This window comes from Podarcis muralis, chromosome 1 (genome assembly GCF_964188315.1).
Source record: "Podarcis muralis chromosome 1, rPodMur119.hap1.1, whole genome shotgun sequence".
Lineage (NCBI taxonomy): Eukaryota > Metazoa > Chordata > Lepidosauria > Squamata > Lacertidae > Podarcis > Podarcis muralis.
Window position 1 is genome coordinate 6,084,761 of NC_135655.1, and position 17,832 is coordinate 6,102,592.

The following is a 17,832-nucleotide window of genomic DNA, read 5'->3' on the forward strand; positions in this document are numbered from 1 at the left end:
TCGCCCCACTTTATAGCGCGCCAGGCTTCGGCGCAGCTCCTATTGGGCTCCCCTGCCCGTGCGTCACCCGCCCTGGCAGCCTGTAAGCGGATCAGGCGGCCGGCGAGCTCCGCGGGCGGAAGCGGGGGTAGCGGCGGGCGGCCAGGGGAGCCCAGGCTGGGCCAAGCGGGGACGCGGAGGAGCCCCTGTCGAAGTGGGAGAGGCTGGGTCGCCGTGGGGAACGCAGGAGAAGCCCGGGCCGTCGCAGGAGGCTGCCTGATGGTTTTTATTTGGTTCATAAGGATCTTTGCGCACTGCCAACTCTTAAAAAAATAACATCCTGGCCGACGGGTACGATAAAATCATGGAAGCATCAAAACAATGTGAAATAGCATAAACCCAAATGACCAGCGTGGAATCCAATTCTCTTTCGTTCTTGTTTTGTTTTGTTTTGTTTTGTTTTGTTTTTGAATGTCACTGTAATGTTCTTGGAATTACAGCTAAAGCATCCAGGACAGATGACCATCCAACCTATGCTTGTTGTTGTTGTTTAGTCGTGTCCAACTTTTTGTGACCCCCTGGACCAGAGCACGCCAGGCACTCCTGTCTTCCACTGCCTCCCGCAGTTTGGTCAAACTCATGCTGGTGGCTTCAAGAACACAGTTCAATCATCTCATCCTCTGTCGTCCCCTTCTCCTTGTGCCCTCCATCTTACCCAACATCAGGGTCTTTTCCAGGGAGTCTTCTCTTCTCAGGAGGTGGCCAAAGTCTTGGAGCCTCAGCTTCAGGATCTATCCTTCCAGTGAGCACTCAGGGCTGATTTCCTTCAGAATGGAGAGGTTGGATCTTCTTGCAGTCCATGGGACTCTCCAGAGTCTCCTCCAACACCATAATTCAATGCCTTGCTGTGGCGAAGGGGCTTGAATAACTCAGAGAAGCTATGAGCTATGCCATGCAGGGCCACCCAAGATGGACAGGTCATAGTGGAGAGTTTTGACCAAACGTGATCCACCTGGAGGAGGAACCGGCAGGCCACTCCAGTATCCCTGCCAAGAAAACTCCGTGGACAAAGACAACCTCTGCTTAGAAACCTCTAAAGAAGAACTAATGTCTTACAACATTAGTTGTTACACATTAATTCATTGCAAAATAGCCAATGTCCATCATTAAATAATGTACCAATATTTGTTGTTGTTGTTTAGTCATTTAGTCAAGTCAGACTCTTAATGACCCCCTGGACCAGAGCACGCCAGGCACTCCTGTCTTCCACTGCCTCCCGCAGTTGGGTCAAACTCATGCTGGTACCAATATTACCCATTATTAAATCGAGTCAGATATGAAAACACTTTCCAGTGCAATCAGCTATTAATAATCTTTATTCTTGGCTGTACTCAATTCCTCAAAAGTTCCCATTGTGGGGGGAAAGTAAGTAGTGTCCTCCTTCCAGAGGAACCCCAACTGAGTGAGTCTTGTGCCTCAGGAGCTTTTTCCTTGCTCAGAGAAGTGAGGGTGAGTATAACAGCCAGAGAGCGGGGGAAAGAGAGACATTGAATAATAATAATGGCCTGCCTTGCAGGACTGTTGTGTGGGTTAGTGAATAATGCATATGAAGTGCCTTGCGGGTGGTTCCAGGAAGGCTTAGTGCACAGAGGAGAAAAAGGTTCAAACTCCTATTCATGAGCCCCAGGTCTTTGCAATGCCAAAGTGAGATAACCTCCTTTGCACGCTACCCAGACATACAAGAAGAAAAACAGTATATAAAACAAATAGAAAATAGATTAAGATACCCCAGAGAATGAACATGTGGGCAGGGAGTGTCTCAGCTTTTAATATATGTACAATGCATATTATTAAATTCATGCGGTGCATAATATTGGCTACTGAGTCCTCCACCCTCTGGCTGGAGGAAGCTCTCAGGAAGACGTTTATTTCTGCACATGCTAAATGTTTCCTGAAAACTTGTAAGGAGATACCAGTGGGAGTGAACCACAGGCTCACTTAAGCCATGTCTGTTTCAGCTGGGGTAATATCGGGCGCCGCTTCCTTGTAAGGGATTGCATTTATATCACCATCAAACCATTTGGGCTTTCCTCCCCGTGAAGAAAAGCATGCACTGGTCATGTAATAATAAATGTAGCATGTGCAAAATGGCCTGGAGTCTTCTTGGAGGAAAGGAGACCTGGAAAGATAGGAATGAATCAGGGTAGGAACAGATTTTCACATTTGTATCCTGCCTTTCTCCGTGGCAGCCCAGCCCTACAATTCTCTGATTCTGCAAGAGGCAGTGGCTGGCTCTAAGTTACCCAGTGAGCTTCGTGGCTGAGTGGGGATTCGAACCCTGGTCTCCCAGGTCCTACTCCAAAACTCTAACCACTACACAACACTGTGTACATCATGTGGCCTGTCCCACACCTGGCTGTTGCTCAGTGGTATGAACAAACTTCCTAGGAGTTTATCTCATTGAAGACTTTACTTGGAAAATCAATACAACCCAGGTGGTTAAGAAAGCCCAACAGAGACTCCATCTGCGTGGTGCGATGGTTTGACATCAACTGATAGGAAGTGCCTACAGAGGGTGGTGAATACAGCACAATATATTATGGGTTGTCCCGTGAATCCGCTGGATGAAATAGCAGAAGAATGTTGCCTCAGGAGAGTGAGGAAAATTCTCAGGGATGATTATTCACACCCTGGCCGGCACTTTCTTGATCTCCTGCCCTCAGGCAGAAGATATAGAAGCATGATTAGTCGCACCAACAGGGTAAAGAACAGCTTCTATCCGTGGGCTGTTAGGCTGCTGAATGAAAAGATAACAACAGGGCAACTGACTTTTGGGTTTGGTGGGTGTGCATCAGTAAACAAGGGGAATTAAGACTAAGAGAGCTGAGTGGGGGGTGGTGATTGTGTAATCTCACTGTATACAAGTTGTACAAATGACAATAAAGTATTTCAAAGTTTTTATCGGTGGTTGCAAGAACCAATGATCTCTAGGTCTGAACAAGATGCTTGTTTAACCTGGAGGTAGGCTGTCTGAATTGTGCATTGCTTTGTAACGATTTGTTGGGTCTCTGGACCATAATAAAGATTGATTGAGTGATTGATTGAATAAAGTAGTTCAATTTCAATTCAATCTCCTTTCTGTGCAGAAGGTTCCAGGCTCCATCTCAGCATCTCCAGGAAAGGCTGAGAAATACATGCCTGTCTGAAAAATTGGAGAGCTGCTGCCATACTGAGCTATTGCTAGTCCATTGCTAGTCTAGTCGGCTACTTTGTGTGTAACTGGGCATGTGTGTGTGTGTTTGTGTGCGCCATCTTGTCATTCAACACAGGCAGCAAAATGTTTTGAGCTGGCCTTGGGCACAGGCAACCTTTTTGACCCTGAAAACCTACCATTTCCTCATCACCAACCCTACTGAGAGCTCCATGCCAGTGCTTGGCAAGGCCACACAGTGCAAATATAGATGCAGTCACACTTTCTCTCCCATGGAGACAGGCACACAGTGTCCCTCCTCAGCCATATCTAGGTTGGTAGCTGTCATTGGGCGTGAGGTTTAACCCTCTCAACCCATTCTAACACTGTAATAGGAAGGAAGATTGCACCAGATAGCTCCACTACTTTTGAAGACTTTGATCTTGTCTGTTTTGTTTTGTTTTTTTCCACTGCTTTTTTGCCTCTTCCCTGCAGAGCTCTGTTAGCTCAGTGGTCAGTATTCCTGCTGCCAAATGGAACGGAGGAAATTGTTAGTTGTCGAGGAGATAAGGGCCTGGGTAAGGAAAATATGTCATAAATATGCTTTGGTGACTCATTTCCTCTTTGTCCCTTTTGGGCACCTAGTATCATTCAAAACCTCACTCGCTGAATCATCACCTTGTTGTGGTGAATGGGCTTGCATGTTCCTATGATCCTTATGAGCGAAGCCAGTGTACTGGAAGAAGCAAAGATCACCCATGTCGAAGCAATGATTCTTCAACATCAACTTTGTTGGACTGGTCATGTTGTGCAGATGCCTGATGATCGCCTTCCAAAGCAACTACTCTATTCCAAACTTAAACATGGAAAGCGTAATGGTGGTGGTCAACAGAAGAGGTTTAAAGACTCTCTCAAGGCAAATCTTTTAAAATGTAGTATAAGGACCCCTGACCATTAGGTCCAGTCGCGGACGACTCTGGGGTTGTGGCGCTCATCTCACTTTATTGGCCAAGGGAGCAGGCGTACAGCTTCTGGGTCATGTGGGCAGCATGACTAAGCCGCTTCTGGCAAACCAGAGCAGTGCACAGAAACGCCATTTACCTTCCCGCTGGAGCGGTACCTATTTATCTACTTGCACTTTGACATGCTTTCGAACTGCTAGGTTGGCAGGAGCAGGGACTGAGCAACGGGAGCTCACCCCGTCGTGGGGATTCGAACCGCCGACCTTCTGATCGGCAAGCCCTAGGCTCTGTGGTTTAACCCACAGCGCCACCCGCGTCCCTCCAAAAATGTAGTATAAACACCAACAATTGGGAAACACTGGCCTGCAAGTGCTCCAATTGGAGAACAGCCTTTACCAAAGGTGTCATGGACTTTGAAGACACTCGAACTCAGGACAAAAGGGAGAAACGTACTAAGAGGAAGGCACACTTGGCAAACCCTCTCCCTAATCAACTCCTGCCCGGAAACCTATGTCCCCACTGTGGAAGGATGTGTGGGTCCAGAGCTGGCCTCCACACTCACTTACAGACACACCGCTAAGACTGTGTTCATGGAAGACAACCTTACTTGGCTATGAGTGATCACCAAAGAACATCATTCAAAACAAAAGATAAAACAGAACGGACAGCTCAGTGCTCAGTTGTGGTGTTTGCCGAATCCCAGATAGAGAGAACAAAGATCCAATGGGGAGGGCAGGGGTAGCACCATCACCATCAGGGCTATAACAGCAAAATGCAACTTTCAACACAAGATGAAGCCCATTTCCTTGGCTTGAGGGATCTTTGTTTCCTTGTTAATTATAAACTGTTATGAAGTCTTCTTTTAATCATCATCACCATGGTGAAAAGAGTTCTACTCCAGAGGATGGTTGCAAAGAACATTTTGAAAATATTGTAGATTTCTTTTAAGTCTACAGAAGCCAGAGGAGAAGGAAAACAACATAAATATTGCAACATTTCAACTACTTTAAATGCATTTTTACTCAAAACAAGAGATCTGTATGAAGTGTATATGGTGCAAAAGATGTACTGATGACATGTGCAAGTAATTCAGTGAGGTTTGTAGCCTCTCTCAATCATCATCCCCCCCCCAAAGTGAAGAGAGTCTCAATTTTTATAAGCCTATTCTGCTGAGAACTCTCCTTTCTCCCCAATAATTTCAGAGGAGTCCCTTTTGTGTACCACATCCAGCTCTGCATACATGGCCACCGGGTGTCCAACTCTCCTAGCCTCACGATGAGCCGAAGATAGTTTTGAGTAGCAAAATTGTTGCAGAAATTATGGGTGCCACCCTCAGCCATAACTATGGGGTAGGAATGTATCTCAGTGGCAGAACATCTGCTTTGGAATAGATGCGCCAATGGTGCGACTCAGGGACATGACAGTTACAATATTTTAGGTGTCCTAATCAGTGTTGTTTTGAAAGGTTCGGTCTGCCATCTTGGTTCAAAATGGCACCCAATGGCATCCATAGTCCGAAACCTGTAGCCAAATTTGGCTACAGCACCTTAAGAGGTGTCTGAATACAGCGTGGAGACAGAGAGCTTTCCAAAACATAGAAACCGTTAAGTGCTTTGTAACTGTTGGTGGGCACCCGTCTGTCTCGGGAGACAGTGAAGGAGTGCACCTTTGGCGGAGAAGTCAAATCACTGAAGAGTTACAGCGCCTGCTGTGGCTGTAGAGACCGATATGGGAGAGACATGTTTTGTTGCAGCTGGGGCAGATGAAGGTGTCCGGTTGGGCTGATGCAGATGCGCCCTGGCATTTCTTCTCTCTGCGTTCCTCCCAAATAAAAAGGGTCAATGAACTTCTCCAGGGCTGAGAAGACCATAGAGAAGACACCATGTGAGTCTTTCTCGGGAGGCTATTTCATAGACGCGGTGCCACCACCAGCAAGGACCTTTCCGTAAAAGATACCCAGAACACTGCGCATCACCTGTTTGCTAAGACTGCTAAGGGAAAGGAGATTGTTAGCCGCTTTGAGACTTCCTTAGAGTAGTGATAAAGCAGGATATCAAATCCAGTCTCCTCTTCTGTACATTATGCTGCTTGACACGAGTCTCCACATTCTTCTAACTTTTTTTCAGTGCATGTAATCAATTTCTCCAGCTTTGTGATCCACGGCAAGGATGGTATGTTGTAACAGATAAACTATTGAGCCTAGGGTCAGGGCAAAGGTTGCCCTAAGGCCAGGTATTGCATCTTGTTTAATCAATAAACAGAAGGCCGTGTCCCCAGATTTCGACACATCTGTAAAGCCAAACAGTGAGCTTCAGATAATGCAAAGTCCCCGCCACCCTGCATGAAAAAGGTTAGGTTTATTTGCACGCTGGAATCCTCTAGCGCCCAGAGAAGAATGTGGTCAGGGAGCTTCCTGGGAGGAAATCCTAAGAGAGTTGTTTAGCCAAGAGAAAATGCAATTTAAAAGTGACAGGATAAACATCCTTCAGATATCTGAAGGGGTGTCAGCTAGACAATGCAGCAAACTTGGAAAGAAGTGGACTCTCCTTCCAGACTGGGATTCCACCTTTCAGGAATGCTGTAAAGTAAAGGTAAAGGTACCCCTGCCCGTACGGGCCAGTCGTGACTGACTCTGGGGTTGCGTGCTCATCTCGCTTAAGAGGCTGGGGGCCAGCACTGTCCAGAGACACTTCCGGGTCACGTGGCCAGCGTGACGAAGCTGCTCTGGCGAGCCTGCACCAGCGCAGCACACGGAAACGGCGTTTACCTTCCCGCTAGAAAGCGACACCTATTTATCTACTTGTACTTAGGGGTGCTTTTGAACTGCTAGGTGGGCAGGAGCTGGGACCGAACGACGGGAGCTCACCCCGCCGCGGGGATTCGAACCGCCGACCATACGATCGGCAAGTCCTAGGTGCTGAGGTTTTACCCACAGCGCCACCCGCTGAGGCCTTTCTGCTTCGGCTGGATGACCTTTTGAGATCCCATCAACTCCAATACAGTGGTACCTCGGGTTACATACGCTTCAGGTTACATACGCTTCAGGTTACAGACTCTACTAACCCAGAAATAGTGCTTCAGGTTAAGAACTTTGCTTCAGGATGAGAACAGAAATCGTGCTTCAGCGGCAGGCCCCATTAGCTAAAGTGGTGCTTCAGGTTAAGAACAGTTTCAGGTTAAGAATGGAACTCCGGAATGAATTAAGTACTTAACCCGAGGTACCACTGTATTCTATACAGGTGTATAGAACAGGACTTCCACACAGCACTAAACGCAATACATTTTTATGTACCACATTTTTTGCTCTATAAGACGCCCCAGACCATAAGACGCACCTAGTTTTTGGAGGAGGAAAACAAGAAAAAAAATATTCTGAATCTCAGAAGCCAGAACAGCAAGAGGGATCGCTGCACAGCGAAAGCAGCGATCCCTCTTGCTGTTCTGGCTTCTGGGATAGCTGCGCAGCCTGCATTCGCTCCAAAAGACGCACACACATTTCCCCTTACTTTTTAGGAGGGAAAAAGTGAGTCTTATAGAGCAAAAAATACGGTACTTCCCCATGGCCAAGACCCTTCCATGATAGTTGCTCACAGTTATGTAAACTGCATGCAGCTAAGTTCCTTGCTAGAATTAATTAAGTCTTGTTTGCAGGTTAAGCCTGTTTTAATGCTGCCTGTTGATTTGTCTGGGGTAGGAGACTTTAATTGAGCAGTCATTAAAGGCCCCCTCTTGGAAACAGAAACGAGCACTGGGGTAATTAAAAGAGGCTAATTATTGGGAAACTCTTCACTTATCCCCCAGATGTAACTCACAATGAGGTGGTGAAAGCAGTCAGTTAGCCACGTTGCATATATCTAGCAATCCTGCTTTTAGTGTTTCATCATAGGCACAGATAAAGGTAAAGGGACCCCTGACCATTAGGTCCAGTCGTGGCAGACTCTGGGGTTGTGGTGCTCATCTCGCTTTATTGGCCGAGGGAGCCGGCGTACAGCTTCCGGGTCATGTGGCCAGCATGACTAAGCCGCTTCTGGCGAACTAGAGCAGCGCATGGAAACGCCGTTTACCTTCCCGATGGAGCGGTACCTATTTATCTACTTGCACTTTGACGTGCTTTCGAACTGCTAGGTTGGCAGGAGCAGGGACCGAGCAACGAGAGCTCACCCCGTCGCGGGGATTCGAACTGCTGACCTTCTGATTGGCAAGTCCTAGGCTCTGTGGTTTAACCCAAAGCGCCACCCGCGTCCCACCAGGCACAGATAGAGAAGAACTAAATCTCAGTGCTTACAGAAGAGCATCAGCATTCAATCATAGGTCCAGATAAGGAATGCAAACCCCAGAGTGGAGCAGACTGACAGCATCGTCTGGATGCTTCATAAAAAACAAGTGAACAAATGGCGGCAGATTCCAAAAAAAGAAGTTAACATGGAAGCAACCCCAGTGGTTTAAAAACTCAAAGTGCAGCTATGGGGAGGGTGTGGGTCAGAGAATCTGCACCCGAGACCTGGGTGAATGCTGAATTTCCGCATGGAGCTTGGCTTCATGGATGAGATGGCTAATATCCAAGAATAGACCCAAACAATAAACTTTCATACTCAGAAGCAGCAGACCTTGGGTTATCAGATGCTGAGGGCAAATAGGGGCTTGGTCATTCCTCCTCTGGTCATTGCTGTGGATGCACAACCAGACTTTATCATGTACGAAGCACCTTAATAGCTTTTCTACATAAGCTGCCTTCGTAATCTTTAGAGTAGCCCTAAAAGGCAGTTCAGCATATTTTTTAATTCCAAAATGAAAGGGCTACAGATGCAGAGATTGGCAACCTTAGGCAAGCCATCTGCTGAATGCCTGAGCTCTGAACTTGACATCCCTGGCTCACAGTCCATTCTTATCCAGTCCGTTAAGACTAGCAAACCGTCCCCTTGCTTTCTTAAAACTGAAGCCCTCTCCAAATGCCTCTGAATGAAAGTGGGATGGGGAAGGACAATCTTTTGATTTGCAATTCAGGGCAGCCGTGCTCCTGCATCTCTTTGCTCATTTACCTCGGGGCACTGTTATCCTTGGATCGATTATACAATTACATACTTAGATCACAGTATCCTTCCGATGAATTAGTGAATTTATTGAGTCCAACAGAGTTTACTATAACAATGGCTGTGATAACTGCTTCTTTGGCTATTACCAACTTGGCTGTAGCAAGGTTCAAAGTGGTTATGGCCTACTGCACAGGGATGGGAAGCGCATGTCCCTCCAGATGTTGTTAGGCGCCAACTCCCAGCAGCCCCAGCTAGCACGGCCAAGGGACCTAGGGATGATGGGAGTCCAGAACTATTTAGAGGGGCACAAGCTCCCCATTCCTGTTCTGTAGGCTCAAAGTCCTTCCTCTCCAGGAGCTGAACTGACATATGAGGGGAGGGGAGGGGAGAAGGATTTCTTCTCTCATCAGTTAAGTTGGAGGGGACAAAACAGACCTACCCAAATATAAAACTAGCATCTGAGATAAGTGAAAACAAAGCATTCATCAACTAAGATATACAAGACAGCATCTTAAAAAGCAGAGACATCACCTTGCCAACAAAGGTCCGTATAGTTAAAGCTATGGTTTTCCCAGTAGTGATGTATGGAAATGAGAGCTGGACCATAAAGAAGGCTGATTGCCGAAGAATTGATGCCTTTGAATTATGGTGCTGGAGGAGACTCTGGAGAGTCCCATGAACAGCAAGAAGATCAAACCTATCCATTCTGAAGGAAATGAGCCCTGAGTGCTCACTGGAAGGACAGATCCTGAAGCTGAGTCTCCAATACTTTGGCCACCTCATGAGAAGACTCCCTGGAAAAGACCCTGATGTGGGGAAAGATGGAGGGCACAAGGAGAAGGGGACGACAGAGGACGAGATGGTTGGACAGTGTTCTCGAAGCTACCAGCATGAGTTTGAACAAACTGTGAGAAGCAGTGGAAGACAGGAGTGCCTGGCGTGCTCTGGTCCAGGGGGTCACGAAGAGTTGGACACGACTAAACGACTAAACAACAACAAGAAGATATACAAATGTCACCACTTTATTTAGTAGAACCATTACATAAAAATACAAAAATTCCAGCATTTGGAAGAAAAACATTTGTTTTGCAGAACTTTGATATACCCGATGATGCCCACATGCCTAAGGCAGGAGTATTTAATGTGACACCCTCCAGAAGTTGTTGGACTACAACACCCATCAGCCCCGATCACTGGCTAGGCTGGATGGGGCCAATGGGGAGTCCAGCAACATTTTGAGGGCACTGCGCTAGCTACCCCGGCCTAAGAGACAAGTCTCTCCTACATTCCTTTCCTACGTAGATTGGGGGAAAGTTACACAAACCAGATGGGTGTGGGGTGAAAGATTCTTCTTGAACACGGCTGGGTGGGAAATGGGGTTGCATGATGGCTCCACTGTTCTCCACTCACCTATCAGCACACGGTGAGTCAAATCAAAAGCTCACTAGGCTGTGGCTGCAAGACAGGCAAACCCCCAAAGTGCCAGAGCCTAACAAAGGGTTTCACGCATTCTGTAACTTAAAAAGGAAAAGCAACAAAGTAGTAGTGGAAAACAGAAGGTCAGAAGAACAGTGTCAAGCAAGAACAGTGGACATCTATGGAACGGACTCTCTGCCTTTTCTCCTTGGCCATATCTGCTTTCTACTGCCATGGTGCAGTCCCAAAGGAAACATGGGGCACTATTGAAATAACAGGTCTCATGCCAGGAATATTTGGATATGGCTTACTGAAGCAGGCTTACTGGGATCAACTAAATGTGTGGCATGACAAAATAAGGGCAACACCTGTTTGGAGGCTGGTTCAAACAACAGGTTAAAGTTAACCCACAAGGTGCCCTTAGGAAAGCACAGGCTGGTTTATCTCTGCTTGAAGGCAAATGCTGATAGCTTTGCGATGGCAGACTCCTGAATGGAACTGGGTTTTGTGACCGAGCTTGTGTCCTCCTTTGATTTTTTCCCTTGGCCTTCTTGCCCATCACTGTTAACAACTTCCAAGCGCTTCCGCTTTTTCCCTTCCGACGAATCGCCAGCTTCTTTTCCTTTGGCTTTCTCGGTCCAGACCTAGGGGAGGAAACCAATTAACTAATGTAACAGCGATTTACCATTATTCAGCTATTCAGAGGTAAAGTGCAGGAGTGGGAAAGTGTCACTGAATTCTGTGGAATGGGATACTTCTTCACCAGCACTGAATCCTAACATAATAAGATCAGAAGAGCCTGGCTGCTGCATTCAACCTATAACCCTGGCTTCTCTCAAGGCATCACCCCTAGACCAGATTTCCAACTGTAGCAAAGATGGGGAGATGTTGAGCAGGGGGTGCAGTGCAAATATGACAGTTAGCATGTTGTAGTGATTAGCACTGAACTAGAAGGGACGCAGGTGGCGCTGTGGGTTAAACCACAGAGCCTAGGACTTGCCGATCAGAAGGTTGGCGGTTCGAATCCCTGCAACGGGGTGAGCTCCCGTTGCTCGGTCCCAGCTCCTGCCAACCTAGCAGTTCGAAAGCACGCCAAAGTGCAAGTAGATAAATAGGTACCGCTCCGGCGGGAAGGTAAACGGTGCTTCCGTGCGATGCTCTGGTTCGCCAGAAGCGGCTTAGTCATGCTGGCCACATGACCCGGAAGCTGTACGCCGGCTCCCTTGGCCAATAAAGCGAGATGAGCGCGCAACCCCAGAGTCGGCCACGACTGGACCTAATGGTCAGGTGTCCCTTTACCTTTTTAGACCTAGAGAGATACAGGTTCAAATCTCTACTACGAAAGCTCACTGGGTGATTTCACACTGTTGACTCATGTTAAGCTTGTGGTCTGCTAAGACCCCAAGATCCTTTTCACATTTACTAGTGGCAAGCCAGGTGTCCCCCATCTTTTATTTGTGTAGCTGGTTCTTCATGCCTTACAGTTGTTCCTACTGAAATTCATTTGGTTAGCTTAGGGCCCAGTTCTCCATTCTGCTAAAGTCACATTGAATCCCGATTACGTCTTCTGCGACGTTAGCTACCCCACCCCCATGCCTGCAGGGGCTGATGGGAGTTGTAGTTCAGCAACATCCAGAGGGCCTGAGCTTCTACACACCTGGCGTGGCACAACATAGGCCATACTGTGCCAAATGTGCAGATTAATGCTTCACGCAGCTACCTCCAAGTTCATTCATTCTGGGGCATGGTAACAATGCTGGAGCAGGCAATGGAAAAGCCGCAGAACCCAGGAACGGGGAAAGGAAACGGGGGGGGGGGGGGAGGAGGATTTCTATAGAAGAAGCAAATGAACATTCCATGGGAGAACTCCATTACCATCCTTTCTTCTGCAGACAGATTTCTGAACCGACTCATGCCTTCTTTTATTATCTCAGTTTCTTCAAAATGAGGATTATCTGCCCCAATGCAGCTTCTGTTCTCGTCTAGCCACATCTGGAACCCGGTCTTTGGCCTTGAAAAACGGAAGAAGAATAGAAAGGGATTCTGAAATGTTCTGCAGCGGAACTTTTGGAACGCCCGGGGAGCTTTCTGGATTAGCCACCCCAAAATGTCAATGGGAAAGACTGGGACTGCCCCCCTGGGAAACTGACCTTTTATTGTCACTGCTCTCAGCCGGAGTTTGAGGTGGTTCAGATGGGGGTGCTTCAGTTCCCCCTCCTCTCTCGCCTATGTTCTTCTTTTCAGTGCTAGGCGTTCGGGGTTGGAAAAATGCAGCTGCTGCAGCCTATACAATTAGATACAGATTCCTAAAATTCACAGTGAACATGTATTATTTATGCATTTCAGACCGTAAAATACTCTGGGCGCCCATCTCTTGATGTTAAAACATTTCCCTTGAAAGGGTGTCTTTATAGATAATTTTTTTCTCCCAGTCAACAGTTTTAAATGCATTATTAACTACAACAGAAGAAGTTAGTGAGACAGCATTTCTTTTGCTTTGTGTGTGTGTGCATTTATCGTTTGTTTGTATGTATTTTATCTTCACCTACTTCCTGTTTCTTTGTATTGAAAAACAAAACAATAGGCCTACCAGGGTCTTAGCTTGTTGACCACGCAACATCGTTTTTTACCCACTTAAAAAAAATGCTGTCAAACAACCAACGAAAAATTGTCTACATCTTGAGATAAAGTAACAACTGTTCACTGTTCACTTTTCTATCATGTGCATATTGTTATTTATGAATGTTGCACCACAACTATACACCTAACCCTCAACAAGTGACTGGAAAACAGTTTTTTGAGATGAGCCCTACAAATTTCAGATATGAAAATCTTCTTCAGTGCCAACAAGCAACACCTAACAACAATTCAGAAGCAAAACAGGTAAAATGTGTGCCCTTGAGAGAAAATGCAATCATCTAGTCTTTGTGCATCACCCAGTATTCCCAATAAAATCACTAGTATGCTACTCCTAAATGATGAAAAAAAGTATTAAAGATCTTAAAAGGTAAAGGTAAAGGGACCCCTGACCATTAGGTCCAGTCACGGCTGACTCTGGGATTGTGGAGCTCATCTCGCTTTATTGGCCGAGGGAGCCGGTGTACAGCTTCCGGGTCATGTGGCCAGCATGACTAAGCCACTTCTGGCAAACCAGAGCAGCGCACGGAAACACTGTTTACCTTCCTGCTGGAGTGGTACCTATTTATCTACTTGCACTCTGACGTGCTTTCGAACTGCTAGGTTGGCAGGAGCAAGGACCGAGCAACGGGAGCTCACCGCGTCATGGGGATTCGAACCACCGACCTTCTGATGAGCAAGCCCTAGGCTCTGTGGTCTTGCAAGCCTGATAAAGGGCACAAAAGAAGAGGTGGGGGTGGCCCTGTTTTGTGGCCCTTCAGTGGTGCTCACTCTGTGTTTCTCTCACTTCTTCATCTCACAAACTGACCTTCATGCTTGATCTTATAGCCCTCACTTAGGGTACAACATTTCTTGCACTTGAGATGAGCTGACAACAATGAATTAGCTGAGCTCCACCACAATACAATCGTATCTTGGATCCCGAACGCCTTGGTACTCGGACATTTTGGCTCCCGAATGCCGCAAACCCGAAGTGAGTGTTCCGGTTTGTGAACATTCTTTGGAACCTGAACATATGATGGGGCTTCCGCAACTTCTGATTGGCTGCAGGAGCTTCCTGCAGCCAATCAGAAGCCGTGCTTTGGTTTCCGATTGTTTTGGAAGTTGAACGGATGTCCGGAACGGATTCCATTCGACTTCCAAGGTACGACTGTAAGTCAACACGAAGCTGAAGATCCTCACCTGCTTTGACTTCGGCTTAGGAACCAGCGGTTTTATAACTGGACTCTTCTTGTTTGGAGCAACTCGGCTGTTTGGCATGGAATTTTTCTTGCCCTGTTTGGTCATGTTGTCTATGATATTAGCCAGCTGAACCAGTTGATCCTTTTGGCTACTGGATACCTAGTGGAGCAAAACATTAAAAAAACACCTTACTTTCCATCGCTCAGGATTTCTGACAATCTTCACACATTTTACTTAAAATCTGAAGTGAACTAAAATCACCAAATTCTCACCTTGAAGGGATTGACTCGCTTTTGACTGCTGGAAACAACTGCAGCTTTTGTTACTGGAGAGAGAAGCGATAGGGGAGAAGAACACCAATGAAAACCTTTAGAAAACACTGTGTATGCCTTTTGGGAAAAGGAACGAATTGTTTTCATTTACAATAGTTAAGTGGGCCTGCGTATACAGAAGTGCTTTATTAATTAATGTTATATTTCTTTATTTTTAGGGTTGTATTCAATGCTGTATACATGGGATTCTATTTATAAGCATACCTCAGAGATATTGCAGGTTCGGTTCCAGACCATCGCAATAAAGCTAATATTGCAATAAAAACCAGCTCCAGCCATAGTCTACTCCTATGGCCAGAAGAGGGGCAGAAGCGGGGAGCTTCCTTCCCCTGGCTGGGCTGCCTGAAGTGGCACTCATGTCCTGGTAAGGAGCAATATCCACGAACCACAATAAAGCAAAACACAATAAAACGAGGTTTGCCTGAAGCCGCCTCTCCCCATGCTCCACACAACCCCCCAACTCCTCATAGCTGATTTGGGGTGCACAGTGGGAGCTGGAGAGGAAGTGTTCCAATTTATTACAGTGGTACCTGAGGTTACATACGCTTCAGGTTACAGACTCCGCTAACCCAGAAATAGTGCTTCAGGTTAAGAACTTTGCTTCAGGATAAGAACAGAAATCGTGCTGCGGCGGTGCGGCGGCTTCAGGAGGCCCCATTAGCTAAAGTGGTGCTTCAGGTTAAGAACAGTTTCAGGTTAAGAACGGACCTCCGGAACGAATTAAGTACTTAACCCGAGGTACCACTGTACATCAAAATTAAGGGATGCAAGCATGCTATTTGACAAAAGGAGAGGAACTGCAATTGGGTACCAAAAGTTGCGCAAACAGGCGCAACCATGAATATTTTTTCCTTGCCTAGAAGATAATAATAATTTTGACTCACCAGATTTGGGAGCAGACACCTTTTCAGAGATTGGCGGAGGTCCTTCAGAAAGATATGACAAATGGTGTATATGTAAGTGCAAACACAAGAAGAGGAGTGAAATTTGAGGCATCTTCCAGGTTAACCCTGAATAAGTGCTGTATTATAGTCCTAGTTAAGAACACCAGCTAAGCAAAATAGATGGTAAGTGAGCTACAAAATGCTAAAAGCTAGAAAACACAGAAGGCAGACCCTACTTGCTACTTTGATTACTGAGGGAAAGGAGAAGCAAGCTTTTCCTTCCTTGAAAAGGAAAATGAATCAAGAAAAATAAACCCCAGAAAATAGTTCTTCTTTGTGGAGCCTGTCATGCTCTTATCAACAACCCGTCCTCAGGATCTGGGAAATATGACAACTATACAGCCTTCTGCCCTGAATACTTGTGTGCATCTGTCAGTCTTACTAGGTTTTGTCACTTCAGATGTGCCTTCCTCCTCCTCCTCCTCCTTCTCCTCCTCTTCCTCATAGGTCTCCATACTTTGCTGACGTTGAAGGTTTCTGATCCGGGCCTGACCTGATTCTGTGGGGGTGCTACTGTAACTGAAAGCAGATAAATGAACTTAGCAGTCTACTCATTTAGTTAGATATTTAGATAAACAGATAGATAAGAGGCAGCTGCCACACATGTAACGCACTGGGCCATTAGTAAGATTAAAACAACAACTGATTTAGGTCACATGCTAGAAAATATCTTAAAACTGCATACCTAGGTAAAAAGAAGACGATAACTACACACCCTGGCACCAAAATAAATAAATCAACAAACTTCTATTAAACTCAGTGAAGGGCTAGGAATAGACAGTGCTGTACCACTGATGAAACTAAGTGTGTGTGATGGACTATATGGAACTGGCAGAAATGACCGGCAGAATCCGAAACCAGGGAGAAGAGTCGGTGGAAGAAGATTGGAAGAAATTTAAAGACTATCTACAGAAATATTGTAAAATTAATGAATGTTAGAATGATGTTGGATAAAAAGTTAAGTGGTTTTTAGCTATAATGAATATGAAAAAATGGATTATTAACAGGTAAAAATTTAATGTTACAATATTTTAAGATTAAAGACTAGGATAAACAAAGAGGGAAAGGATTTGCTGAACTAACAAATTGAATTGGAATACAAAAAGGGAGGTGTGAGGAGGTCCAGGAAACAAGCAAATGAAAGATAAGTGATGGAAAGATGGAATTGTTTTTTAACTATTTTTACTTTGTATTTTTCTTTTTTCTTTTTGTAATATTTTGAAAATTTTAATAAATATCTTTTTAAAAAAAAGAAACTAAGTGTGTGTGGTTGGAAGAAGATATCAATCACTCTGAGGTTTCTAAAAGGAGGGAGAGGATACAGGGAAAATATAAAGAACAGTAACAAATGTTGCACAGCACCTTAATGGACTGTCCTAGAGTTAACATCAAGTTTCTGGTTAAAAGCACACTCTAGCAAAGGTCACTGCCAACACACAACCCTTATCTACAATTAAGGACAGTGGTGAAAATGAAGAAAATTCAAGTGAGAAAGGAGGAAAGTGTGCAGACAATGGCTTAAGGGTTATATTCACACAGGCCCTTTGTAAATGTATGAGTGTGTGTGTGTGTGTGTGTGTGTGTGTGTGTGTGTATCTCCGTCTCCAAACCTTTACACTCAAAATGCTATTCTGTCCTAGGAGAGAAAGATAAGCTTAACTCTTGCTTCCGGAACATTCCCAGTTTGTGAAACATCCCAGTCTCCGCAAGAATCAACTTCAAGCCATAAAAAGATGGCTGTATCTCACTTTTTATAGAAAATTTGTTCTGAAGAAAAAGAAGAAGAAGAAGAAGAGGAGGAGGAGGAGGAGGAGGAGGAGGAGTTTGGATTTGATATCCCGCTTTATCACTACCCTAAGGAGTCTCAAAGGGGCTAATAATCTTCTTTCCCTGCCTCCCCAACAACAAACACTCTGTGAGGTGAGTGAGGCTGAGAGACTTCAGAGAAGTGTGACTAGCCCAAGGTCACCCAACAGCTGCATGTGGAAGACCGGGGAAGCGAACCCGGTTCCCCAGATTACGAGACTACCGCTCTTAACCACTACACCACGCTGGCTCTCAAATGGTGCCTGTTCCCTTTTTAAGCATTGTTTCAGTCCAGGGGTTGAGCACCAGTATAAAGGCTCCCCATTATCCACGATACTGACAGGGAAGGAA

General features: G+C 45.8%; 1 protein-coding gene across 3 annotated transcripts in view; it reads right to left on the minus strand.

Annotated features, from left to right (window-relative positions):
* Positions 1-10,168: 10,168 nt before the first annotated feature.
* The window catches only part of WDHD1 (WD repeat and HMG-box DNA binding protein 1), a 36,394-nt gene continuing 28,730 nt past the window's right edge, over positions 10,169-17,832 (minus strand). For all 3 annotated transcript variants that reach the window (XM_077916997.1, XM_077916973.1, XM_028726733.2), the window contains exons 21-27: positions 16,058-16,194; positions 15,616-15,657; positions 14,672-14,724; positions 14,400-14,558; positions 12,731-12,864; positions 12,456-12,591; positions 10,169-11,224 (exon numbers count right to left, since the gene is read on the minus strand). In XM_077916997.1, coding sequence (XP_077773123.1) covers positions 11,021-11,224; positions 12,456-12,591; positions 12,731-12,864; positions 14,400-14,558; positions 14,672-14,724; positions 15,616-15,657; positions 16,058-16,194 — 865 coding nt within the window. In that variant the 3' untranslated portion in view covers positions 10,169-11,020. The remainder of the gene's footprint in view (positions 11,225-12,455; positions 12,592-12,730; positions 12,865-14,399; positions 14,559-14,671; positions 14,725-15,615; positions 15,658-16,057; positions 16,195-17,832) is intronic.